Source organism: Carcharodon carcharias, chromosome 16 (genome assembly GCF_017639515.1).
Source record: "Carcharodon carcharias isolate sCarCar2 chromosome 16, sCarCar2.pri, whole genome shotgun sequence".
Classification (NCBI taxonomy): domain Eukaryota; kingdom Metazoa; phylum Chordata; class Chondrichthyes; order Lamniformes; family Lamnidae; genus Carcharodon; species Carcharodon carcharias.
Window position 1 is genome coordinate 34,008,847 of NC_054482.1, and position 19,255 is coordinate 34,028,101.

At 46.5% G+C, this 19,255-nt stretch overlaps 1 protein-coding gene across 8 annotated transcripts in view; it reads right to left on the reverse strand.

Moving 5' to 3' along the window:
* Window positions 1-3,105: 3,105 nt before the first annotated feature.
* Window positions 3,106-19,255, reverse strand: part of LOC121289026 (roquin-1-like) — a 166,831-nt gene continuing 150,681 nt past the window's right edge. For all 8 annotated transcript variants that reach the window (XM_041207930.1, XM_041207929.1, XM_041207922.1 and 5 more), the window contains 4 exons: window positions 16,760-16,904; window positions 15,935-16,090; window positions 11,424-11,536; window positions 3,106-10,237 (listed from right to left, as the gene is read on the reverse strand). In XM_041207930.1, the coding sequence (XP_041063864.1) occupies window positions 10,096-10,237; window positions 11,424-11,536; window positions 15,935-16,090; window positions 16,760-16,904 (556 nt within the window). In that variant the 3' untranslated portion in view covers window positions 3,106-10,095. The remainder of the gene's footprint in view (window positions 10,238-11,423; window positions 11,537-15,934; window positions 16,091-16,759; window positions 16,905-19,255) is intronic.

Here is a 19,255-nt window from a genome sequence, read left to right on the forward strand (position 1 = left end):
GTGCCATAGATTGCAGGAGTGTTGTTACGAGGGAATAGTTCTTCAGGACGAGGGCAATATCTTGGCATGGAGCACGGATGAGGAGGGGAAATGATGCAGGTGGGATTGGAGGAACCTCAGGCACAAGCCAGTTTATGGCATCCATTCAACTAGACAGCCCTTGGAATTAGATCTCAGTGTCTGCCAGTTTGGTAGCTTAGTATCGGTGTGTGATCTTATGTCTGGTTTGCCAGTTCAGTCATGGCAGCTTTGTGTCTTAACTGTACTTTCCCCACCTTTGCTCTATAATCCCGTGACAGCCTTGCCTAATAAAAATTTGACACCAAGTCACATAAAAAGATATTTGGACTGGTGAACAAAAGCTTGGCCAAAGAAGTAGGTTTTCAGGATAATTAAAGGAGGAGAGGTGTTGCGGTTTAGGGATGGAATTTTAGGCCTGATGACCTAGGCAGCTGAAGGCATGGCTGCCAATGGTGGAGCAATTAAAACCTGGAACGATCAAAAGGCCAGAGTTAGAGGAGTGCAGCTATCTTAGAGGGTTGTGGGGCTGAGGGGATTCCAGAAATTGGGAGGGGTGAGAAATGGAGGACTTTGAAAATAAAGATGCAAATTTTAAAATTGAAGCATTGCCAGACCAGGAACCAATGTCAGTGTGCAGAGTGGGTCAAGTGAGAATGGGACTTGGTGCGAGTTAGGATATGGGCAGCAGAGTTTTGCTTGAGCTCAAGGTTGCAGAGGGTGATAGTTAAGAGGCTGACCAGGGCAGTATTGAAATAGTCAAGCCTAGGGGTAACAAAGGCTTAGATGAGGATTTCATCAGAAGATGATCTGAATCTAAGTGGGCAAACATTTGGAAGTTTATGGTTAGGAATTCATGAGCAGGGGTGATGGGGAAATCACTTACTGGAGGAGTTAATTTAATCTGGATTCACTTGGGGTGAGGCAGTTAAGTATTCGAGAGATGTTTATGGTTCCTGATATAAGCTTGTGGGTTGTGTGGAGATGGCTATTTTTGGCTGGGGTAGTATACATATAATAACCATATGAATTGGGTCTTCAGGCATTTAACTCAATGTGCCATCTTTTACTGGGTCCCTTAAGATGCCTGCTCTGATACTGGTTGGTTGCAGACATACCTGCTTTGGATCCTTGGCTTCATGAGTTACCTCCTGCCACTGCTTGTGATTGGTCTCTTCTTTCAGCTCGTCTTCCCAATGCTCATTTGCAGGGCAAAGCTGCAATAATCCCAGGTTATTACAGCCTAGTCAGGCAGTCCATTGGTGTTGCTTCAGTGTTCCCTTCAGTCCGTTCCACTGAGACCAGGGAAGTTGCATCTTTCTTTCCCACCCCCCACCCCCTCTAAACCAGCTTATATTTCACCCCTTTCCTACTTCTACTTAGTTCTGCTGAAGGGTCATGAGGACTTGAAATGTCAACTGTGCTCTTCTCCGCTGATGCTGCCAGACCTGCTGAGTTTTTCCAGGTATTTCTGTTTTTGATTTAGACCTTTCAGGTCTTGTTGGAGGCTCTCTCAAAGGAATCATAAGCTCAATATTCAGTGTGGAGCCTTGGTTGTCTAACAGCCACCAGTCTTGATGCTTGAGGTAATGGCACCGTTGGTTGATGTGAAGGACCCAATGACAGCTATTAGGGAGCAAGTATTCATGTGCCTGACTGCGTATCCTGTGATTAGGGATCAGCTGTATCTTCATGTAGAACTCTATTAGTTTCATTCCAAAGATTGCAAGGGGTGCAGGCCAAGTGCACCGTCAATCACACCCTGTATTTTGGAGGAAGTCAGCACGATGAGGACCCTTGGTATTGGTGGCTGTTTTCACTGCTTGGAAGAGTCTAGTGGCATGACAACACAAGGCCACACTTACCTTGACAACCACTGACAGGGACTGCCATGCCCTGGAACTAGTTTCAAGGTCTGACTACAGGCGATTGTCTCTGCCCTAGTGTTTAGTGTCCCAGTCATCATCAGCTGTCCCTCCATTGGAGGTTGACGTCTACTCAGGTTTGAGAGTTTTTACTAAGAGTCCCTCAGCATCCCAATCCGTGTCAAACTCTCAGTCTCCCTAGCCTTAGCACGGCTGTGTCAAACCCTCAGAACTCATGACACTCCCCAGTATCACATTCTTCAGTATCCCAATCCATGTCACTCCCCAGTCACTGTCAGTCTCACTAGTTGTGTCCCTCCCAGTTGTCGTCAGCTCCAAAGTCCTACTTCTTCAGGCTGACACCTTCGCTCTCAAACTTTCAAATGTAGTCCCTGTCTGTTAGGGCCCCAGTGGAATTATTTCAGCCCCAGGAATACTAAGTCAGCCTCTCTTTCAGTTTCATTCCGGTGTCAAGTAGAGTCTTGTAAATGTCGATCTCAGCCCTCATATCAGACCTTCAGTGTGGCTGAGTCAGAGTCATTCCGTTAGCACCTTGGTGTCAGTCAGAATGCTACATTCTGCAGCAACAACTGAGTGACACTTCTTGTGGAACCTTATCATCACCCTCTGGATCTCCACCCTGCGTGTGTTCAACTGTCCACTGATTATTCAATGTGTATCTCTAATATTAAGTGAGGGGTGTTAATGGTGAAAGAATGAATGGCCTACATTAGCTTCGCAGCCCGATATCAGTAACATGTTCCCTGCCAGTGTAGGCAGTGATGGGCCTCAGGCTTTCCCCATACCCCAAACTGGAGGAGTGTATCTAAAGCAGGCTGTAATGCATTAATTCTCCTGCCATTATAGAGGCCTCTGATGCTATCCTGACCATTTGCCCCTGTCAGCTACAGAATCCCAGTGAGGTGCCTCCAACTTCACCCAGGGCAAGCTCAACAATTTGGTTTCTTGCATTGGAGGAGGTCATAGAAGGGCAAGCCTTGAGGGAGGAGGCTGAGAGTCACAGGTTGCAGGGAACTGCCGCAAGGGAGTGCTCAGGGAGAGCACAATGGGGGCAGACCCGAGGCCAGAGACAAAGGCCTCAGTAAAGAGGGACCCCAGGCTTTCCCAAGCTGTGGAGCAGAGAATGTGACAGTCGGAGAGTTGGTTAACAAATTAAATAAACAGCACCAAGGACACCAGCTACAATTCAAAGGTTTTTTGTTTTTAAACAATTTATTGAAGTCCTTGTGAACTTCTCTTGTTACACGAACTGCATTCGCTTTCTGACAAGCAGAACAATTTCATGTACAGTTTATTTTTATCCCCTTTTCCACCCCCAATCCTGTAGCTGAATATTATTGTACTATACAAAGGCAAAAAACAATGTTCACACAGTGAATTCTTTACAAAGGAAAAAAGCTACATTCCACATTGGAGAAAGATATTCTAAAACATTCCATACTGGAGTATATCAAACAAAATTTTCAGGAAATTTTTTTTTACCTTAATTTAAGAAAACTAAACAAGCTGATGTGTGAGAAAGGCAACATTCTCACTGCGAGGATGGGCTGCAGCAGGTGTGGTGGGCTGTTTCCTCCTGTGACACAGTTAGAGCTCATAGCAACCATTGGTATTACTCTCTTGATAGGATCCCTTAGCAAAACCAAACACTACTGGGCAGCTGAAAAGTGTCCATATGCTCATTATAAATCCAAATAAAAGTATATCGTACACTTAGCGATTCCTAATATCCAGTGCATAGAATGAAATGGACGATGGGGCTGCGTGTGTGAGAATGGAGGAGTAGTAGGCAATGTAGCAGACCCAGCCGCCCAGAGCTGCCTTGGCCACCTGCGTCCACATTCTGCACTTCCAGTCGTGTGTAAAAAGTGGCACATTTCTAACCGTGATGCTTGGAATTGTGTACTCGGGATCTCAAATTGGGACCTGTTGAGCACACAGTGCCCACGACACAGGCACTACATGTGATATCCACAGTCCATGGGAGTGGTAGCTGGCTAGAAGTCTAATTCTTTTGAGGATCTATGCTCCAGCCTGCGGATATTATGTGCTCCCCAACCAAATACCTGCCTGTTGCAATGGGAGGTTCAGGGTCAAATTGGGCAATAGGTGGGGGGGCACAAGGTGGGGCACTTGGCTTTAAGCAAGCATTAAGGATGGCAGTTCCCTACATGTGGCTAGTGGTAGTTTCGCCACACAGTGTCTTGGCATATCTCACTCTTCATTCCATTTAGCACCACAAAGTTGCACAGAACTCATTGCTCTCTCTACCCAAAGGGTAACAAGACAGGGAATTGAATTTTCATGTGTGAGAGAGGGAAGAAGTGAAGAACAAGGGGGAAAAGAAGGAGAGAGACAGAGAGAGCCTGGGAGACAGAGAACAAGAAAGTGCGCGTACAGGAGACAGAAAGCAAGAGAGAGAAAAAAAACAAGGCAGAGTGAGAACAAGTCAGAGACAGGAGGAGAGAAATAGAGCATGAAGGAATGAGACAGACTGAGAGATGTTGACTGCAACCTACTGAAGACACTGGCTGGATCTATTTTTATTAAACGGCAATTGTGCTGGCAGAAATGAGTTTGAGGCTGGCAGAACCTTGGGGTTTTGAAGGTTATTTGACAGGTTATCTGCCAGTTTGAGAGGAGGGTTGGCGAGCACATGGCATCATTGTGGTTAGAAATGTGCAGTTTTCGTGCTAGAAAGGTAAAACCCGGTGGGGGATGAAAGGCAATCTATCGCACTAGTGCAGCCCCGACTGTAGAATAAAATTCATTCATTCATTCATTCCTTTGCTGATAGTGAACAGCTGATTAAAAATACAGAAAATAGCCAGTCTGAGATTAACTGATGCAATTTCACAAACACTCTCACTGCTGACATTTCTGCGTTGGCATCTCAAAAGGAAACATACAGTGCGCCGAGGCTGTAGAAAGCAGCTAGAAACTACTATTGGCAGCGGTTTATAAACTAAACCAAATGTGCCATTGTCAAACTCTACTGTACGACGCCCCGTACTGTGTGAAACCCACGCAAGGGGTCAATATTTGGCCATTTGTGAAGACAGCTCCCACTTCCACACTGCCAAGGCGCAATTCATGGGGCATGCGCACTCTTGAGGCTCTCGCTGATTATCAGCGGGAGCGAGACAAACTAATATTAATGATGTCAGTAAGGTTCAGTTCCTTGTTCAGATCTGGTGCTCATAATTTCTAAAGGAAAGGAAGCAACATTTGGGAAGCTAAACTGACCAAAGTGACAGACTCTGGAATATTCTGCACAGGATCCTGGTTTTTGGTGGAATCGACAACAAACCAGGTCTTGAACTGTGGGGTCTGTGTCCAAGAAATCGAAAGGACCCAGAGCTTCCCTAAGCCACATGGAGGCCAGGGACAGAGTGAAGTAGATAGAGTCTGCTTGCTTACAGGACTGACAATTCCAACGATTGACTGGAGTTAGTACCTGGAACCCCAGCTTTCAGATGGAAGTTGTCTGCAGTGAGCTATGCTCAATGGAAAGGCAGAGTATAACAGGCTTACTAGAGTCAATGAGAACGTGTTCGAAAAGATTGGAAAAGTCCTGGACTTCATCTTGACCAATGCACAGACACTGATATACACAGCATAACCAATGTAAGTGTGAATGACTACAAATGCAGCAGGTGGCTGGTTACAGCCTGAACAGCTATTCCCAGCCCCAGCCAAAGGTTGTGCACACTGGTCAGGAGATTGGTGGACAATACTACTGGGCCTGCAACAGTGAAAGCACCTCCCCCCTAACTCTTTACAATTCAGAAGCACTAAATCAGTGGCAAGAGTTCAACACATTTGGAGTGGTAGATCACCCAATGAAAGTGCTGGTACAAAGTATGCGTGCTCTGTTAGTCATTCAAGAGAGGACCAGCCAGCTCCACTCTGTACCCAGACCTCAGTGCTAACCTCCACAAGGAGCATGCAGCAAAGAGTCTTCATGTTGTTCATTTTGGTGTCCAATCTTCACCAAAACAACTGCTCGAGGATGAATGCCCTAGAAAATCTTACTGGCCAACAATTGAATCAGTGTGCATATTACACCTGTTGTATCATTGCTCATCAGCAGCCCCCTCCCCTCTCCAAATCTGAGTAAGTAATAATCAGTTTCATTCCCTATTGGGAAAAACAACTTCACAGAAGTCATTGGCAAGATTACGGTTCTGAAGCTGTGAAGGGAATGAAACAGCTGATGGGGCAGAGATGGGAAGTACTAGAGTCAGAAGGAAGTCACTGTGCCCAACACCATGAGAGATATCCACGCCGTGAGGGATACAAGCCCGGAACTGTACCCGACATCACGAGGGGTACACTCACGCCGCGAGGGGTACACTCCTAGCACTGTACCAGCATTACTGATGCGTTACTAGTGGTATTCCATCAGGAGGAACAAGATTGATGCACTTAGTATTAGGAAGGAAAGAGTTACACACCTGATGCAAAGAAACCTAAATTGATTTGATTTACGACTGATACTGTAGACAATACATTGAGCAACATGGGTTTAAACAGGTAGTGCTTTGCTGCAGGAAATATTTCAGTTTAAAACATCCCAGAGAGAGGTTTGAAAAGTCTCTGGGCAGTGGCCGTGATGTGAACTGACCTCGGCTCTCTCATTTCAGGACCTAAAACAGATCCTTGCTCTCCCCTCATTATGTTGTCCTCCACAGTTTGTTCTGGGCACCCCCACTCACACTAACTCCCACTGAGAAAAAGAGAAAACTGCACTTGCTAGAAATCGGAAATAAAATGGGGAGATGTTAATGTTCTGGTTGGGGAAAGGAGTTTCTGATGGAATGCTGCCTTGTCTTCTCTGTCTCCGGTCTTCAACCTGCAATAGTCTTTCACCCCAAACAGTCCAATTTGCTCAGTCTAGCTCTTCATCAATCCCCCAAAGCTGAACTGATAACCCTCCCTCTCTCAATTGGTAGCCCGGCCACTCACATTCAAACAATGATATTGCAGGCCTTGCAGGGAACATGCCACTGTGCGCTACCTACTCTGGGTAGCTTCCTATCTCACTCTCGATCATTGAGAGACATCAGTCTGAACTGCACCGACCTGTTACAGGCAGGTGGGAGTACAAAGCACGATGAGCAGCAGCTGAAAGGCACGAGATGGGAGAGGTGGCACCGAGGGAGTCATAGGGTTGGGTGGGGAAGAGGAGTAAATCCTCAGCTAGGACATTCCTTGAAGCAACAAGAGACTGCACCACCGGCTTCGATCAGGAATGTCTCCCTGCTCCCCAGGCATTTAGGAATTGTTTTGTGAACACTTCCCTGGCACGTTTGAGGACAACAATATTGACTTGTTGATTTAACCTCCAAGGTGGCATAGATACCAGCTGCTAAACAAGGGGGTATTAAACCTGTGGGCAAAGGGCAAAGTACTAACCAAGGCCAGTTCGACTGAAGTTAGTGTGTGTGGAAGGGGGTGGGGGTTGCGGAAGTTTGGGCATGAATTCGGAAGTGAGAACTCAAATCAACTAGGGATGTCTCTGGAAATTTTTAAATCACCTCTCTTAATCCAAACTCCGAAAACTCCTTGCTGTGTGATGTCCCTTTCAGTCTAACAGGATTCATCAGGTCCTTTCCTGTGTAACACAGTGCAGACACTGAGCACATGATGATGCACTTGGGACCACTATGTGTGACAAAATGCCCAGAATGTCAGGTATAACCCTTGGTTTAGCCTCAAGTCAGCACAGTTACCGAGATCAGCTCCATCAAACTGCGAAAAAGGAGGAAGAGCTGGGGACCTGACACGGTTGGATCTGAAATAAAACCACTTGGTTTCTGAAGCGTATTTCGAAACAAAATCAGCCTCCTCGATGTCAAGAGGAAGTTTGCAGCAAAGCACACAATTTTTTTGTTTATTTTAAAAGTTGTGTCAAAAGGAACTTTTCTGCTTTAAAAAAAACACACACACACACACACACACAAATTGCACAAAGCTCGAATTCCAAGCAGAAACTCAGTAATGAATAACCTTCCCAGCCAATGTTCTATTAAGTCAAAATTCAATGTGAAAATTACAAGTGTCAATGGCTGGTCAAGTGCTCACCTTCATGGGAGACATGGACCGCAGGGACCCTGCATTCTTCTGTGTCCACGCAAGGACTTTGATGGAGATATGTCTGACCCAGGGCTGGGTGACTGGAATCCTTCAATCAGGCCTCCAGAACCAGTGCCCAGGATCCGCAAACACGCCACTCAACTAACAATAGAGAAACTGATTATTAGATAGCCAACTTGTCCAGGTCACACTGCAACTTGAAGAGAGAGCATCCCTTTTGATTTGTGCATCAAAGTCATTTGAATAATTTTTTTCTCTCTGTGGTTCTATTTTATTTGACTAGTTTCCACTGGAAATAATTGGGATTACTGTGACCTTCGCTCCCGTGTGCCAGTGTTGGAGTGCAGATGAGTGAGAACCAGGGCTCACAATCCCACCTGTAACCTCTCCAAATCGCGGACACGCCTAAATGTCACTGCAGCAAAGGATCATCCTACAAACAATTCTGCAAGGTACCCTCAAGATCACCCAGCCTATAAACCAACCCACTCCTACACTGGGACCCTGGGTCTCGGCTCCTGCCCACACTGGGATCCTGGGTCTCGGCCCCTGCCCACACTGGGACCCTGGGTCTCGGCTCCTGCCCACACTGGGACCCTGGGTCTCGGCCCCTGCCCACACTGGGACCCTGGGTCTCGGCCCCTGCCCACACCGGGACCCTGGGTCTCGGCCCCTGCCCACACCGGGACCCTGGGTCTCGGCCCCTGCCCACACCGGGACCCTGGGTCTCGGCCCCTGCCCACACCGGGACCCTGGGTCTCGGCCCCTGCCCACAATGGGACCCTGGGTCTCGGCCCCTGCCCACACTGGGACCCTGGGTCTCGGCCCCTGCCCACACTGGGACCTTGGGTCTCGGTCCCTGCCCACACTGGGACCCTGGGTCTCGGCCCCTGCCCACACTGGGACCCTGGGTCTCGGCCCCTGCCCACACTGGGACCCTGGGTCTCGGCCCCTGCCCACACTGGGACCCTGGGTCTCGGCCCCTGCCCACACTGGGACCCTGGGTCTCGGCCCCTGCCCACACTGGGACCCTGGGTCTCGGCCCCTGCCCACACTGGGACCCTGGGTCTCGGCCCCTGCCCACACTGGGACCCTGGGTCTCGGCCCCTGCCCACACTGGGACCCTGGGTCTCGGCCCCTGCCCACACTGGGACCCTGGGTCTCGGCCCCTGCCCACACTGGGACCCTGGGTCTCGGCCCCTGCCCACACTGGGACCCTGGGTCTCGGCCCCTGCCCACACTGGGACCCTGGGTCTCGGCCCCTGCCTACACTGGGACCCTGGGTCTCAGCCCCTGCCCACACTGGGACCCTGGGTCTCGGCAGCTACCCACACTGGGACTCTACGACCAAATCCCCCCCCCTCCCACATCTCCAGTGTGAGTGACTTTTCAGTCTCCTTGTGACTCTGTAGAGCCAGGCCCAGCAAAGGAAGGCAGCGTCTTCAATAAAGAATGTGTTCAGTAAGCAATAAACCTTTCCCAGTAAAAGGATGCTCTTGGGTTAGTTATAATTTCCACCCTGTGGAAAGCACAAAGACAATATTTAAGAATGTTACTTTTCTGGTTGCGAGAGTGTTCCTGACTTTTCCTTTCCCCGTTGTAGCTGTAAAGCCTTCTGGTGAAGGACCTTAAAAAGAAAGATGCCAGAGCTCTCTCCTCCCAGAAAGTAACAGCCTTTTGGTAAGTATGTTAGTGGAAGTATTTGCTCCTCACTGCGGTGGAACTAAAAAGGTTCCATCTGTGACGTCGACCTTCGTCGCATCATCTCAGAATCCCATGGGAATGTGACTTCATCAACTTGCGCTGTTGCAGGCACAGTTCTGAAGTAGGGGTTTATAATAAAATGAGATTACTTCACTAAGATTAACCAGGTAATCATAAGGATATGTCCCATGCCTTGCAAGCCAAGGCATGCGTGCTAATAAAACAAAATGTTAATTCACACATACACAACAACAACAAAAAAATTCAATGCTACTTTGACGCATTGCATCTAGATGAGTGGCATGTCAAGTCTGTTGGTTGCAGTGCTGCATTTCTTAACGAGACGTTCAGGCAGGCTTGTCCAGGGCAGGCTGCCAGCTTTGTTGGTTTAAAGCCCGTTCTGTTGGCTGTCGCAGCGGTCCCCAGCTCCCTCTGTGTCGGGGGCCAGGTTCAGAGAGGCAGCTTTATTGGTCAGAGCACTGATGGAGCTTTCTGTAATGAAGCTGGAGGCCCCGACCTTGGATCCCTCACTGTACAACGAGAAGAACAAATTAGGTCTTCGGAGTCTGAAATATGGACAAAACTGGACTTGGCTTTTATAATTCTGTAAATATAGGAAGTTTGCTCTCCTCAGCCCCGAGTATCTCCTGTTTCTTAGCCTCTTATTGTTGTATATATAATTTTACTGCTGAACCAGGACTACAATGTGCCAGTGTTGCAGATACACTTCATTGACAAAAGTGTCTGGCTTAAAGCAGTTTTGTCAGTAGAAATAACGTTACTCTGGAATTACCATGACCAAAGGTATCCAAAGTGTCTCTCACCACATCTCACTGCCACTGGATGCCTCCAGTTTACAGCCCCCCTGCACTGAGAGTAGACAAATAAAAGATTGACGGATTGGGAGAAAATCAATTGCCCAACGGCAACTTTGAAGTTAAAAACTTCCTAAACTGAGACTATCAACACTTTCAAGCTGCAACAAAATTCCAGTGGAATAAAACGAGTCCAATAATGGAGCTTAGACGGTGTTAACCCAGTTCAGTCCAATTCCCCTCAGAACACAGTGGACTGCTCTGGTCAAAATACTGTCAATCTCAACTGGAACCAGAACACAATCCACTTTAAACCATGGCCAAAATATAATCAACGTAAAACCTCGCTTGTCAAACTCAGAATAGAGTCAGCTCTAATGGTGCCATGGCCAAAACTAAAGCTTGGCCAGGCAGACAGGCTATTGTAATGGTCTCCAATTCAGTCTGTCTTAAGTTTTCAAATTGTTGAACTCTTCACCCCAGATATGGTTCTGGAAACAGTGGGCCCCTCTGCTAATTTGCCAAGGGGGTCAATCTGGGTGACTGCAGGCTATTAGGCTGCAAAGAACATTATGGTCGAGTTTGACCCTGTCCTTGCAAGATGCTATAATCCGGCTATCTCAATATATACAAATACGTGTGCAGCTAACTTGATAAAACAAAACTTGCGCCAGGGGCCTTTGGGCTTGTATGGCTTAGTTGCAACATTAATTGTAATGAAAGCCTGCAGTTTGTTAACAGTAAAGCAAAAAGATACCACTAAACATATCAGAATGGGGCATAGTCTCTTTTCCCAGCGCCCGTTAGAAATTCTGATTTGTTAGAGATTAAACAGAACTTAAGAATTGTGGAGCTGCTCTGACAGAATCAGAGTGATAAACACTGGGCCCTGGTTGGTTACCTGAGGGAAGGCTGCAGGTCCTCAGGGGCCTTATGCTGCTGCTCAGACTGTCCATTCTCAGTCTGATTGTTAGATGCCAGTTTATACTGTATGTCCAGTGAGGGCCGACTTTCCTGTGTAACAAATATAAAGAATTACAATCCATCACAATGCTGTGCATTCTGGTCAAATTCCACTGCTAGGAAGGCTGTCAAAATATTACTGCAGCCCTCAGACAGTAAGAGCTTCTACAAGTATGTAAAAAGGGAGAGAGTCGTTAAACACTGGTCCCTTAAGTGGATGAGACTGGTCAATTAATAAGGGAAAACAAGGAAATGGCAAAGACTTTGAACAAATAACTTGTTTGCCTTCACAATAAAAGAAACCATGAGCATCGCAATAACAGTACAATATCAGAGAACAAAAAAAAGGAGGAATGTAAAATAATCATCATCATTAGAGAAAAAGCACTAGGCAAATGAATGAGACTAAAAGCTGACAAGCCCCTCGATCTGATGGCCTGCATCTGAGGGCCTTAAAAGAAGTGGCTGCAGCGATAGAGGATCCATTGGTTATAATCTTCCAAAATTCCCTAGATTCTGGACAAGTCCCAGTGCATTGGAAAACTGCAAATAATATATGCCTATTCACAAGAGGGAGACAAAAAGCAGGAAACTATAGGCCAATTAACCTAACATCTGTCATTTGGGAAAAACTGGAATTCATTATTAGGAAGTAATGGCAGGACATTTAGAAAATTATAACACAATCAGGTAGAGTCAATATGGCTTTATGAAAGTGAAATCGTGCTCGACAAATTTAGAATTCTTTAAAGATGTAATGAACAGGATGGATAAATGGAAATCAGTAGATGTAGTGTATTTGGATTTCCAAAAAGCATTTGATAAGGTGCCACATAAAAACTTACTGCACCAAGGTACAGCTTATGGTATTGCAAAGGGATATAGATAGATTAAATGAGTGGGCAAAAAATTGGCAAATGGAGTATAATATGGGAAAATGTGAGGTTATTCACTTTTGCGGGGGGGATTAGAAAAACAGAGTATTATCTAAAAGGAGAGGGACTGCAGAATGCTGCGGTACAGAGGGGTCTAGGTGTCCTTGTACATGAATCATAAAACGTAACATGCAGGTAGAACAAGGTAAATTGAATGTTGGCTTTTATTGCAAGGGGGATGGAGTATAAAAGTAGGGAAGTCTTGCTCCAGCTATACAGGGCATTGGTGAGATCGCATCTGGGGAACTGTGTACAGTTTTGGTGTCCTTATTTAAGGAGACTGATTCCTGGGATGAAGGGTTGTCTTATGAGGAAAGATTGGGCCTATACTCATTGGAGTTCAGAAGAATAAGAGATGGTCTTATTGAAACACACAAGATTCTGAGATGGCTTGGCAGGTTGGATGCTAAGAGAATGCTTCTCTTCATGGGCGAATCTAGAACACAGGAGCACAGTTTCAGAATATAAATATGGGATTTATATGGAGGGGGAGGTTTAAGGAGGACAAGAGGACATTGAACTCAGAGAACATGACAGGTCGAGACGGAGGTTGAAATTACCAAGGACAAGAAGTCGTTTGGTGAAGAGGCCAAGGGAGGAAAGCAGTGAAGATATCTTGGTGAGAAACCTTGTGCGGTAATTTGGGTGAGCAATGGAGGACGAGGAATTTAAATGCGGTGAAGGGGTGGGAGAAGGCTAGAGGAGAAGATGCCAGAGGAGTACAGGGTCAGACCAAGGTGATTTGGTGATAAGTGCCACCGTAGTGGACTGGACAAGGCAAGTGGTGGAAGGTAAGCCAGCGAGGAATTATTAAGGGGGAATGTGTTGTTAATTGTATATTAATTGTATGTAGATGGTGTGCATTAACTGGGAATCACTTGTGCCGAAACACGGACTGAAACTGTGGTTGTTGGATGAGGAGGTGTGTGCTTGTGATGTCCATCTTTGTAAACAAATGCTTACCTTCCTAAATAAATGCGTGTGCAAATGTGTAAAGATTGGTTCCACTTCTATCCTTCATCACCTGGCTTTCTGGAATATAACAGGTGTCATCATCCCTGAACCAGGTTTCTGTCAAGTTCACGGATGGCAAGGGCCTTGTTCACAAGGGATGTGTAGAGGGGCCAATGAGAGTTGATTGGTTGGCAGAATCCACAGGGTCAGCAGTGAGAGGGGATGAGACAGACAGGAAGGAGGTAGGAAAGTTTAGCCCCAGCAGGCGCATTGGGTGGGAAGTCTGGTGTGACAGTAGGATTGGGCAATTTGGGTTGCTGCTAGTAAGGAGGCAATGACGAGTGCCTCAATGGGCCAAAGGACGCAAAGAGAGGCACAGAAGGAAGCTGTAGGCTTATCTAGGAAGGAGTCAAGCCTGGGATGGCAGCAGAGTAGGAAGGTTGAAGAGTGTTGAAGGGTTGAGGTAGGGGTTTGGGAGGACAGAGTACCTCAGAAATGAAAAGAGGCATGATGAGAGGTGAGAAAATACGAGGAGAGGTAAAGAGAAAGGAAAAAGAAAAAGGGGATGAAGAAAATGAAAAGGGACAAATATAAATAATGGGCTTGGGACCAGCATAACAGCCAAAACGTGCACGCAACTGGACACAGGGATTATGTGGGTGCAGTTAGGGTAGATATGTTCTGGTTATGAACGGGGAATAGGATCATAAGAAATGGAAGCAGCAGTAGACTATTCAGCCCATTGAGCCTGCTCCTCCATTCAATAAGATCATAGCTGATCCGGTTATGGCCTTAACTTCACTTTCCTGCCTGCCCCCCATAATCATTTACCCTCTTGCAATCAAAAATCTCTCTAGTTCAGCCTTGAATATATTCAATGACCCAGCATTCATCTCTTTCTGTGGAACAGAATTCCAAAGACTAATGATCCTCTGAGAGAAAAAATTCCTCCGTCTAAAGTGAAAGACTTTTAAATTATGATCCCTAGTTCTAGATTCCCCCATGAGAGGAGCTTCCTCTAGCCTGTCAAGCCCCTCAGAATCTAGAGAGGAGACACTAGGAGGGAGTCCCAGTTACAGGCCAGAGGGCCATGGTGGCATAAAGTTGACATAGGTAGGATTGAGTCAGCATGGAGCATCAATAAACTGTTGTCCAGGCTTGAGCACCAATGTGGAGGGCGAGTGAAGACCAGAAGTTAGTTGAGGGTTAGAGTAAGGGAGGATGTATTATTGGAGGTATTTCTATGACAATGAAGATCCAGGAAATGTACGTAGTCAATTGTGGGATAGAGAAACAATGGCGAAGCTGGAGATCAGCATAAGATCCAGAAGGAGAGCAGAATTGGACTTCAACTCAATTTAGTCCAGTTCTTGGTGCCCATACTTTAGGATGGATGTGAAGGCATTAGAGAGTGCAGAAAAGATTCAGGAGAATGTTTCCAGGGATGAGAAACTTCACTTACATAGGTAGGTTGGAGAAGTTGGACTGTTCTCCTTGAGAAGAGTAGGCTGAGAAGAGATTTGATAGAGGTATTCAAAATTATGAGGGGTCTGGACAGCGTAGATAGGGAAAAACTATTCCCACGGGTGGAAGGATCAAGAAAGAGAGGGCACAGGTTTAAGGTAACTAACAAAAGAAGCACTGGAGACATGAGAAAAAACTTATTCAAGCAGAGAGCGGTTAGGATCTGGAATGCACTGCTGGAGAGTGTGGTGGAGGCAGGTTCAATTGAGGCATTCAAGAGGGAGTTGGATTATAATCTTAAAAGGAAGAATGTGCAGGGCCATGGTGAGAAGGCAGGGGAGTGGCATTAGATGAATTGCCCCTTTGAAGAGTCAGTATAGACACAGTGGGCCACAATGGTCTCTTTCTGAGCTGTAACCATTCTGTGATTCTTTGTGAACCCACAAGAATGAAGTTCTGGCCAGGAACCACACTGCAATAAAATAAAGCTAAAAAGCCAGTCAGACCAGTCATAAGCTCAGCAGGTAACAGCAGTAGTGGGAGACTAAGACTAGGCGAAGTTACCATCAAACTTAATTGAATATGAGATCAGGGATACAGTCTGGTTCAGTGGAGAAGTGTCGCGTTGACATCCAGTATAGCTCAGCAATTTGGAAGCCAGATTTAAGTAAAGATCTAGTTAGTGGTCACTGATTAAAAACCAAGAGGAGGCATAGAAAGGGAATGGGCAGTGGGCCCAGATAACTTTAAACTAGCAAATTGGACATGTAGTTAGAGCTAAAATGCACCCACTATTAGAGCCAGGGGAACTTAAATAGTAGAAGAGAGGAGAGTGGTGGAGAAAGGATGGCAAGGAGGAAGTTGCACAGCAAAGGGCTCTCCTAGGGAATTCCATTCCTGAAGTCAGCTTCAATCGCATAATGGGGAGGGTTATTCATTGGTATAAAGGGAATTAAATCCTGAAAAAATAGCTGTTTCATGTAAGTGCCTGTCTCTCTGTGGTAATGGAGCTCAGTTAGAATGAAGATTAGAGAGTTTAGGATAAGCGGCGACTGGGCTGAAACTCTTCCATGGAGACTCTGCAACCAGCACTCACCGTCTCCAGCTCATACTTCCTCTTGCCAATCTCCCGTTCGACCTGGTGCAGCTCCAAGCTCAGCTGCTCACTGGACATTAGGCTGGGCCACGAGGTGTGTTGTTGTGGAGCTTGGTTGGCGACCTCTCGCTGCAACAGCACTGGGCTATTAGCAGGCTGGAGCATGAAAGAATGAATGAGTACATGTCAGCGAGAGTTAGTGTGTACCTTGGCTATTCCAATACTATCCTGGCTGTACCCTCCTTAAACTGGAGCTCATCCAAAACTCTGCTGCCTGTGTCCAAACTCACACCAATTTCCATTCACCCATCACCTCTATACTCACTGACCTATCCCAATCCAGCAGCACCTTGATTTTAAAATTCTCAGCCATGTTCTCAAATTCCTCCATGGCCTTGCCCCTCCCATCTCTAACTTTCTCCTCTCCTCCAACCCTCCAAAATATTGTCTACACCTCTTCAATTCTGGCCTCTTGTGCATCCCAGTGTTAAGTTGCTCCAACATTGGTGTCCATGCCTTAAGTTGCCTAGGTCCTAAGGTCTAGAATTTACACCCTAGGACGCTCCATCTCTCTCTCTCTCTCTCCTTTAAGATACAAGCTAGGGGAGAGCACAGAAAGAGCTCGCAGAACATTTTGCAGTCCATCCTCCACTTTGGTCTTTCCTTGCTTGTGTGTCCCTCTGTGTTAACCTCTTTCCCTCTTCTCTGTGTAACCTCTTCCTCTCTTTATGTTGACCCCCTCTCTGTCCCACCGAATTAACCCCCTCAGCTTAGTTTCTCATTAAGAAATGACAGACACTCAGGACATAGTAGTTATGTAGATACCTCAATTCCTCGGAGCTGGTTCTGCTGGCTGATCTGCTGGTTGACTTGTTGCAGCTCCAACCTCAGTTGCTCCCGGTCTGTTGGAGGCATTTGGGGCACAGGATGCTTCCCTGGGGCAGCTATTTCCTGCATGCTCAGTCTCTCTCTGGAATGCGGTAAAAACATTAATTACTAAGTAAACATCCATGCACTTAAAACACACTATTCAATTTTCCCGGTCCCCTCCTTAAGGTGCTGACTCTCACTGGGGTAGAGAGAGGCATAGAGGTCTACAACATAGAAAAGGCCCTTTGGCCCATCAAGTCTGCGCTGGTCAAACAAGTATCTAACTATTCTAATCACATTTTCCAGCACTAGGCCCATAGCCTTGTCTGCCATGGCATCGTAAGTGCACATCCAAATATCCCTTAAATGTTATGAGGGGTTTTGCCTCTACCACCCTTTCAGGCAGTGAGTTCCAGATTCCCACCACCCTCTGGGTGAAAAAATTCTTCCTCACTTCCCCTCTAAACCTCCTGCCCCTTACCTTAAATCTATGTCCCCTGGTTATTGATCCCTCCACCAAGGGGAAAAGTTCCTTCCTGTCTACCCTGTCTATGCCCCTCAATTTTATACACCTCAATCTTGTTCCCCCTCAATCTCCTCTGTTCCAGGGAAAATAATCCTAGCCTATCCAATCTCTCCTCATAACTAAAACTCTCCAGTCCAGGAAACATCCTGGTAAATCTCCTCTGCACTCTCTCTAGTACAATCACATCCTTCCTATAACGCGGATTCCAGAACTGCACGCAATACTATAGCTGTGGCCTAACCAGCATTTTGCACAGTTCCAGATTAACTTCCCTGCTCTTATTCTATGTCTCGGCTAATAAAGGCAAGTATCCCATGTGCCTTCTTAACCACCTTATCTATCTGTCCTGCTACCTTAAGGAACCGGTGGACATGCACACCAAGGTCTCTCTGATCCTTGGTACTTCCCAGGGTCCTACCATTCATCGTGTATTCCTGTCCCTTGTTTGACCTGCCCAAGTGCATCACCTTGCACTTATCCGAATTAAATTTCATTTGCCACTGATCAGCCTAACTGACTGACCCGTCTATATCCTCCTCTAATCTAAGGCTATCCTCCTCACTATTTACCACCCCACCAATTTTCATGTCATCCGCAAATTCACTGATCAACCCTCCTACATTCAAGCCTAAATTGTTTATATATACACCACAAACAGCACGGGACCCAACCCCGATCCCTGCAAAACCCCACTGGACACAGGCATCCAGTCACAAAAACACCCCTCGACCATCACACTCTCCTTCCTGCCACTCAGCCAATTCTGGATCCAATTTGCCAAATTGCCTTGGATCCCATGGGCTCTTTTTTCGTTATCAGTCTCCCATGTGGGGCCTTATCAAAAGCCGTGCTGAAGTCCAAGTAGACTACATCAAATGCATTGCCCTCATCTACACACCAGGTCAACTCTTCAAAAAATTCAATCAAATTGGGCAGACATGACCTCCCCTTAACAAAACCATGCTGACTCTCCTTGATTAATCCCTGCCTCTCCAAGTGTAAATTAATTCTGTCCCTCAGAATTGCTTCCAATAGTTTCCCCGTCACTGAGGTTAGGTTGACTGGCCTGTAGTTCCCTGGTTTATCCCTTCTTCAATAACGGCACCATATTGGCTGTCCTCCAGTCCTCTGGCACCTCTCCTGTGGCCAGAGAGCTATTGAAAATTGTCAGAGCCCCCACTATCTCCTCCCATGCCTCAATCAACAGCCTGGGACACATTTCATCCAGGCCTGGAGATTTATCTACTTTTAAGCCTGCCAGACCACTTATAGCCTCCTCCCTTTCTATTCTAATTTCTTTAATTATATCACAGTCCTTCTGCCTGATTTCCATACCCATGTCATCCCTCTCACTTGTGAACACCGACACATTTAGAATCCAACCTACGTCTTCCGGCTCCACATACAAGTTACCACTATGGTCCTTAATGGGCCTGACTCTTTCCCTAGTTATCCTCTTACTCTTAATGTATTTGTAAAATAACTTTGGATTTTCCTTTATTTCATCTGCCAATGTTTTTTTCATGCCCTCTTTTTGCTCTCCTAATTTCCTTTTTAAGTTTCTCCCTACACCTTCTATGCTCCTCTAGGGCTTCCGCTGTTTTGAGCCCTCGGTATCTGCCATAAGCATCCCTTTTTCTCTTTATCCAATCTTGTATATCCCTCGACATCCAGGATTCCCTGGATTTGTTGGTCCCACCCTTTAGCTTTACTGGTTACTCTGCAGTTCCATGGACCCCACTCTCCTCCCCTCCTGAAGGTGCTCACTCTCAATGGAGTACAATTCAATGGGCCCCCTCTCCTGAAAGTGCTGTCTCACAGTGGGGTACAGCTTCAAAGACCCTGCTTTCCTCAAGCTTTGCTGGCAGTGAGGAACATGCCCTGCTTCCTAACTCAGACCTGCACACATTGGTGGGGATACTGCC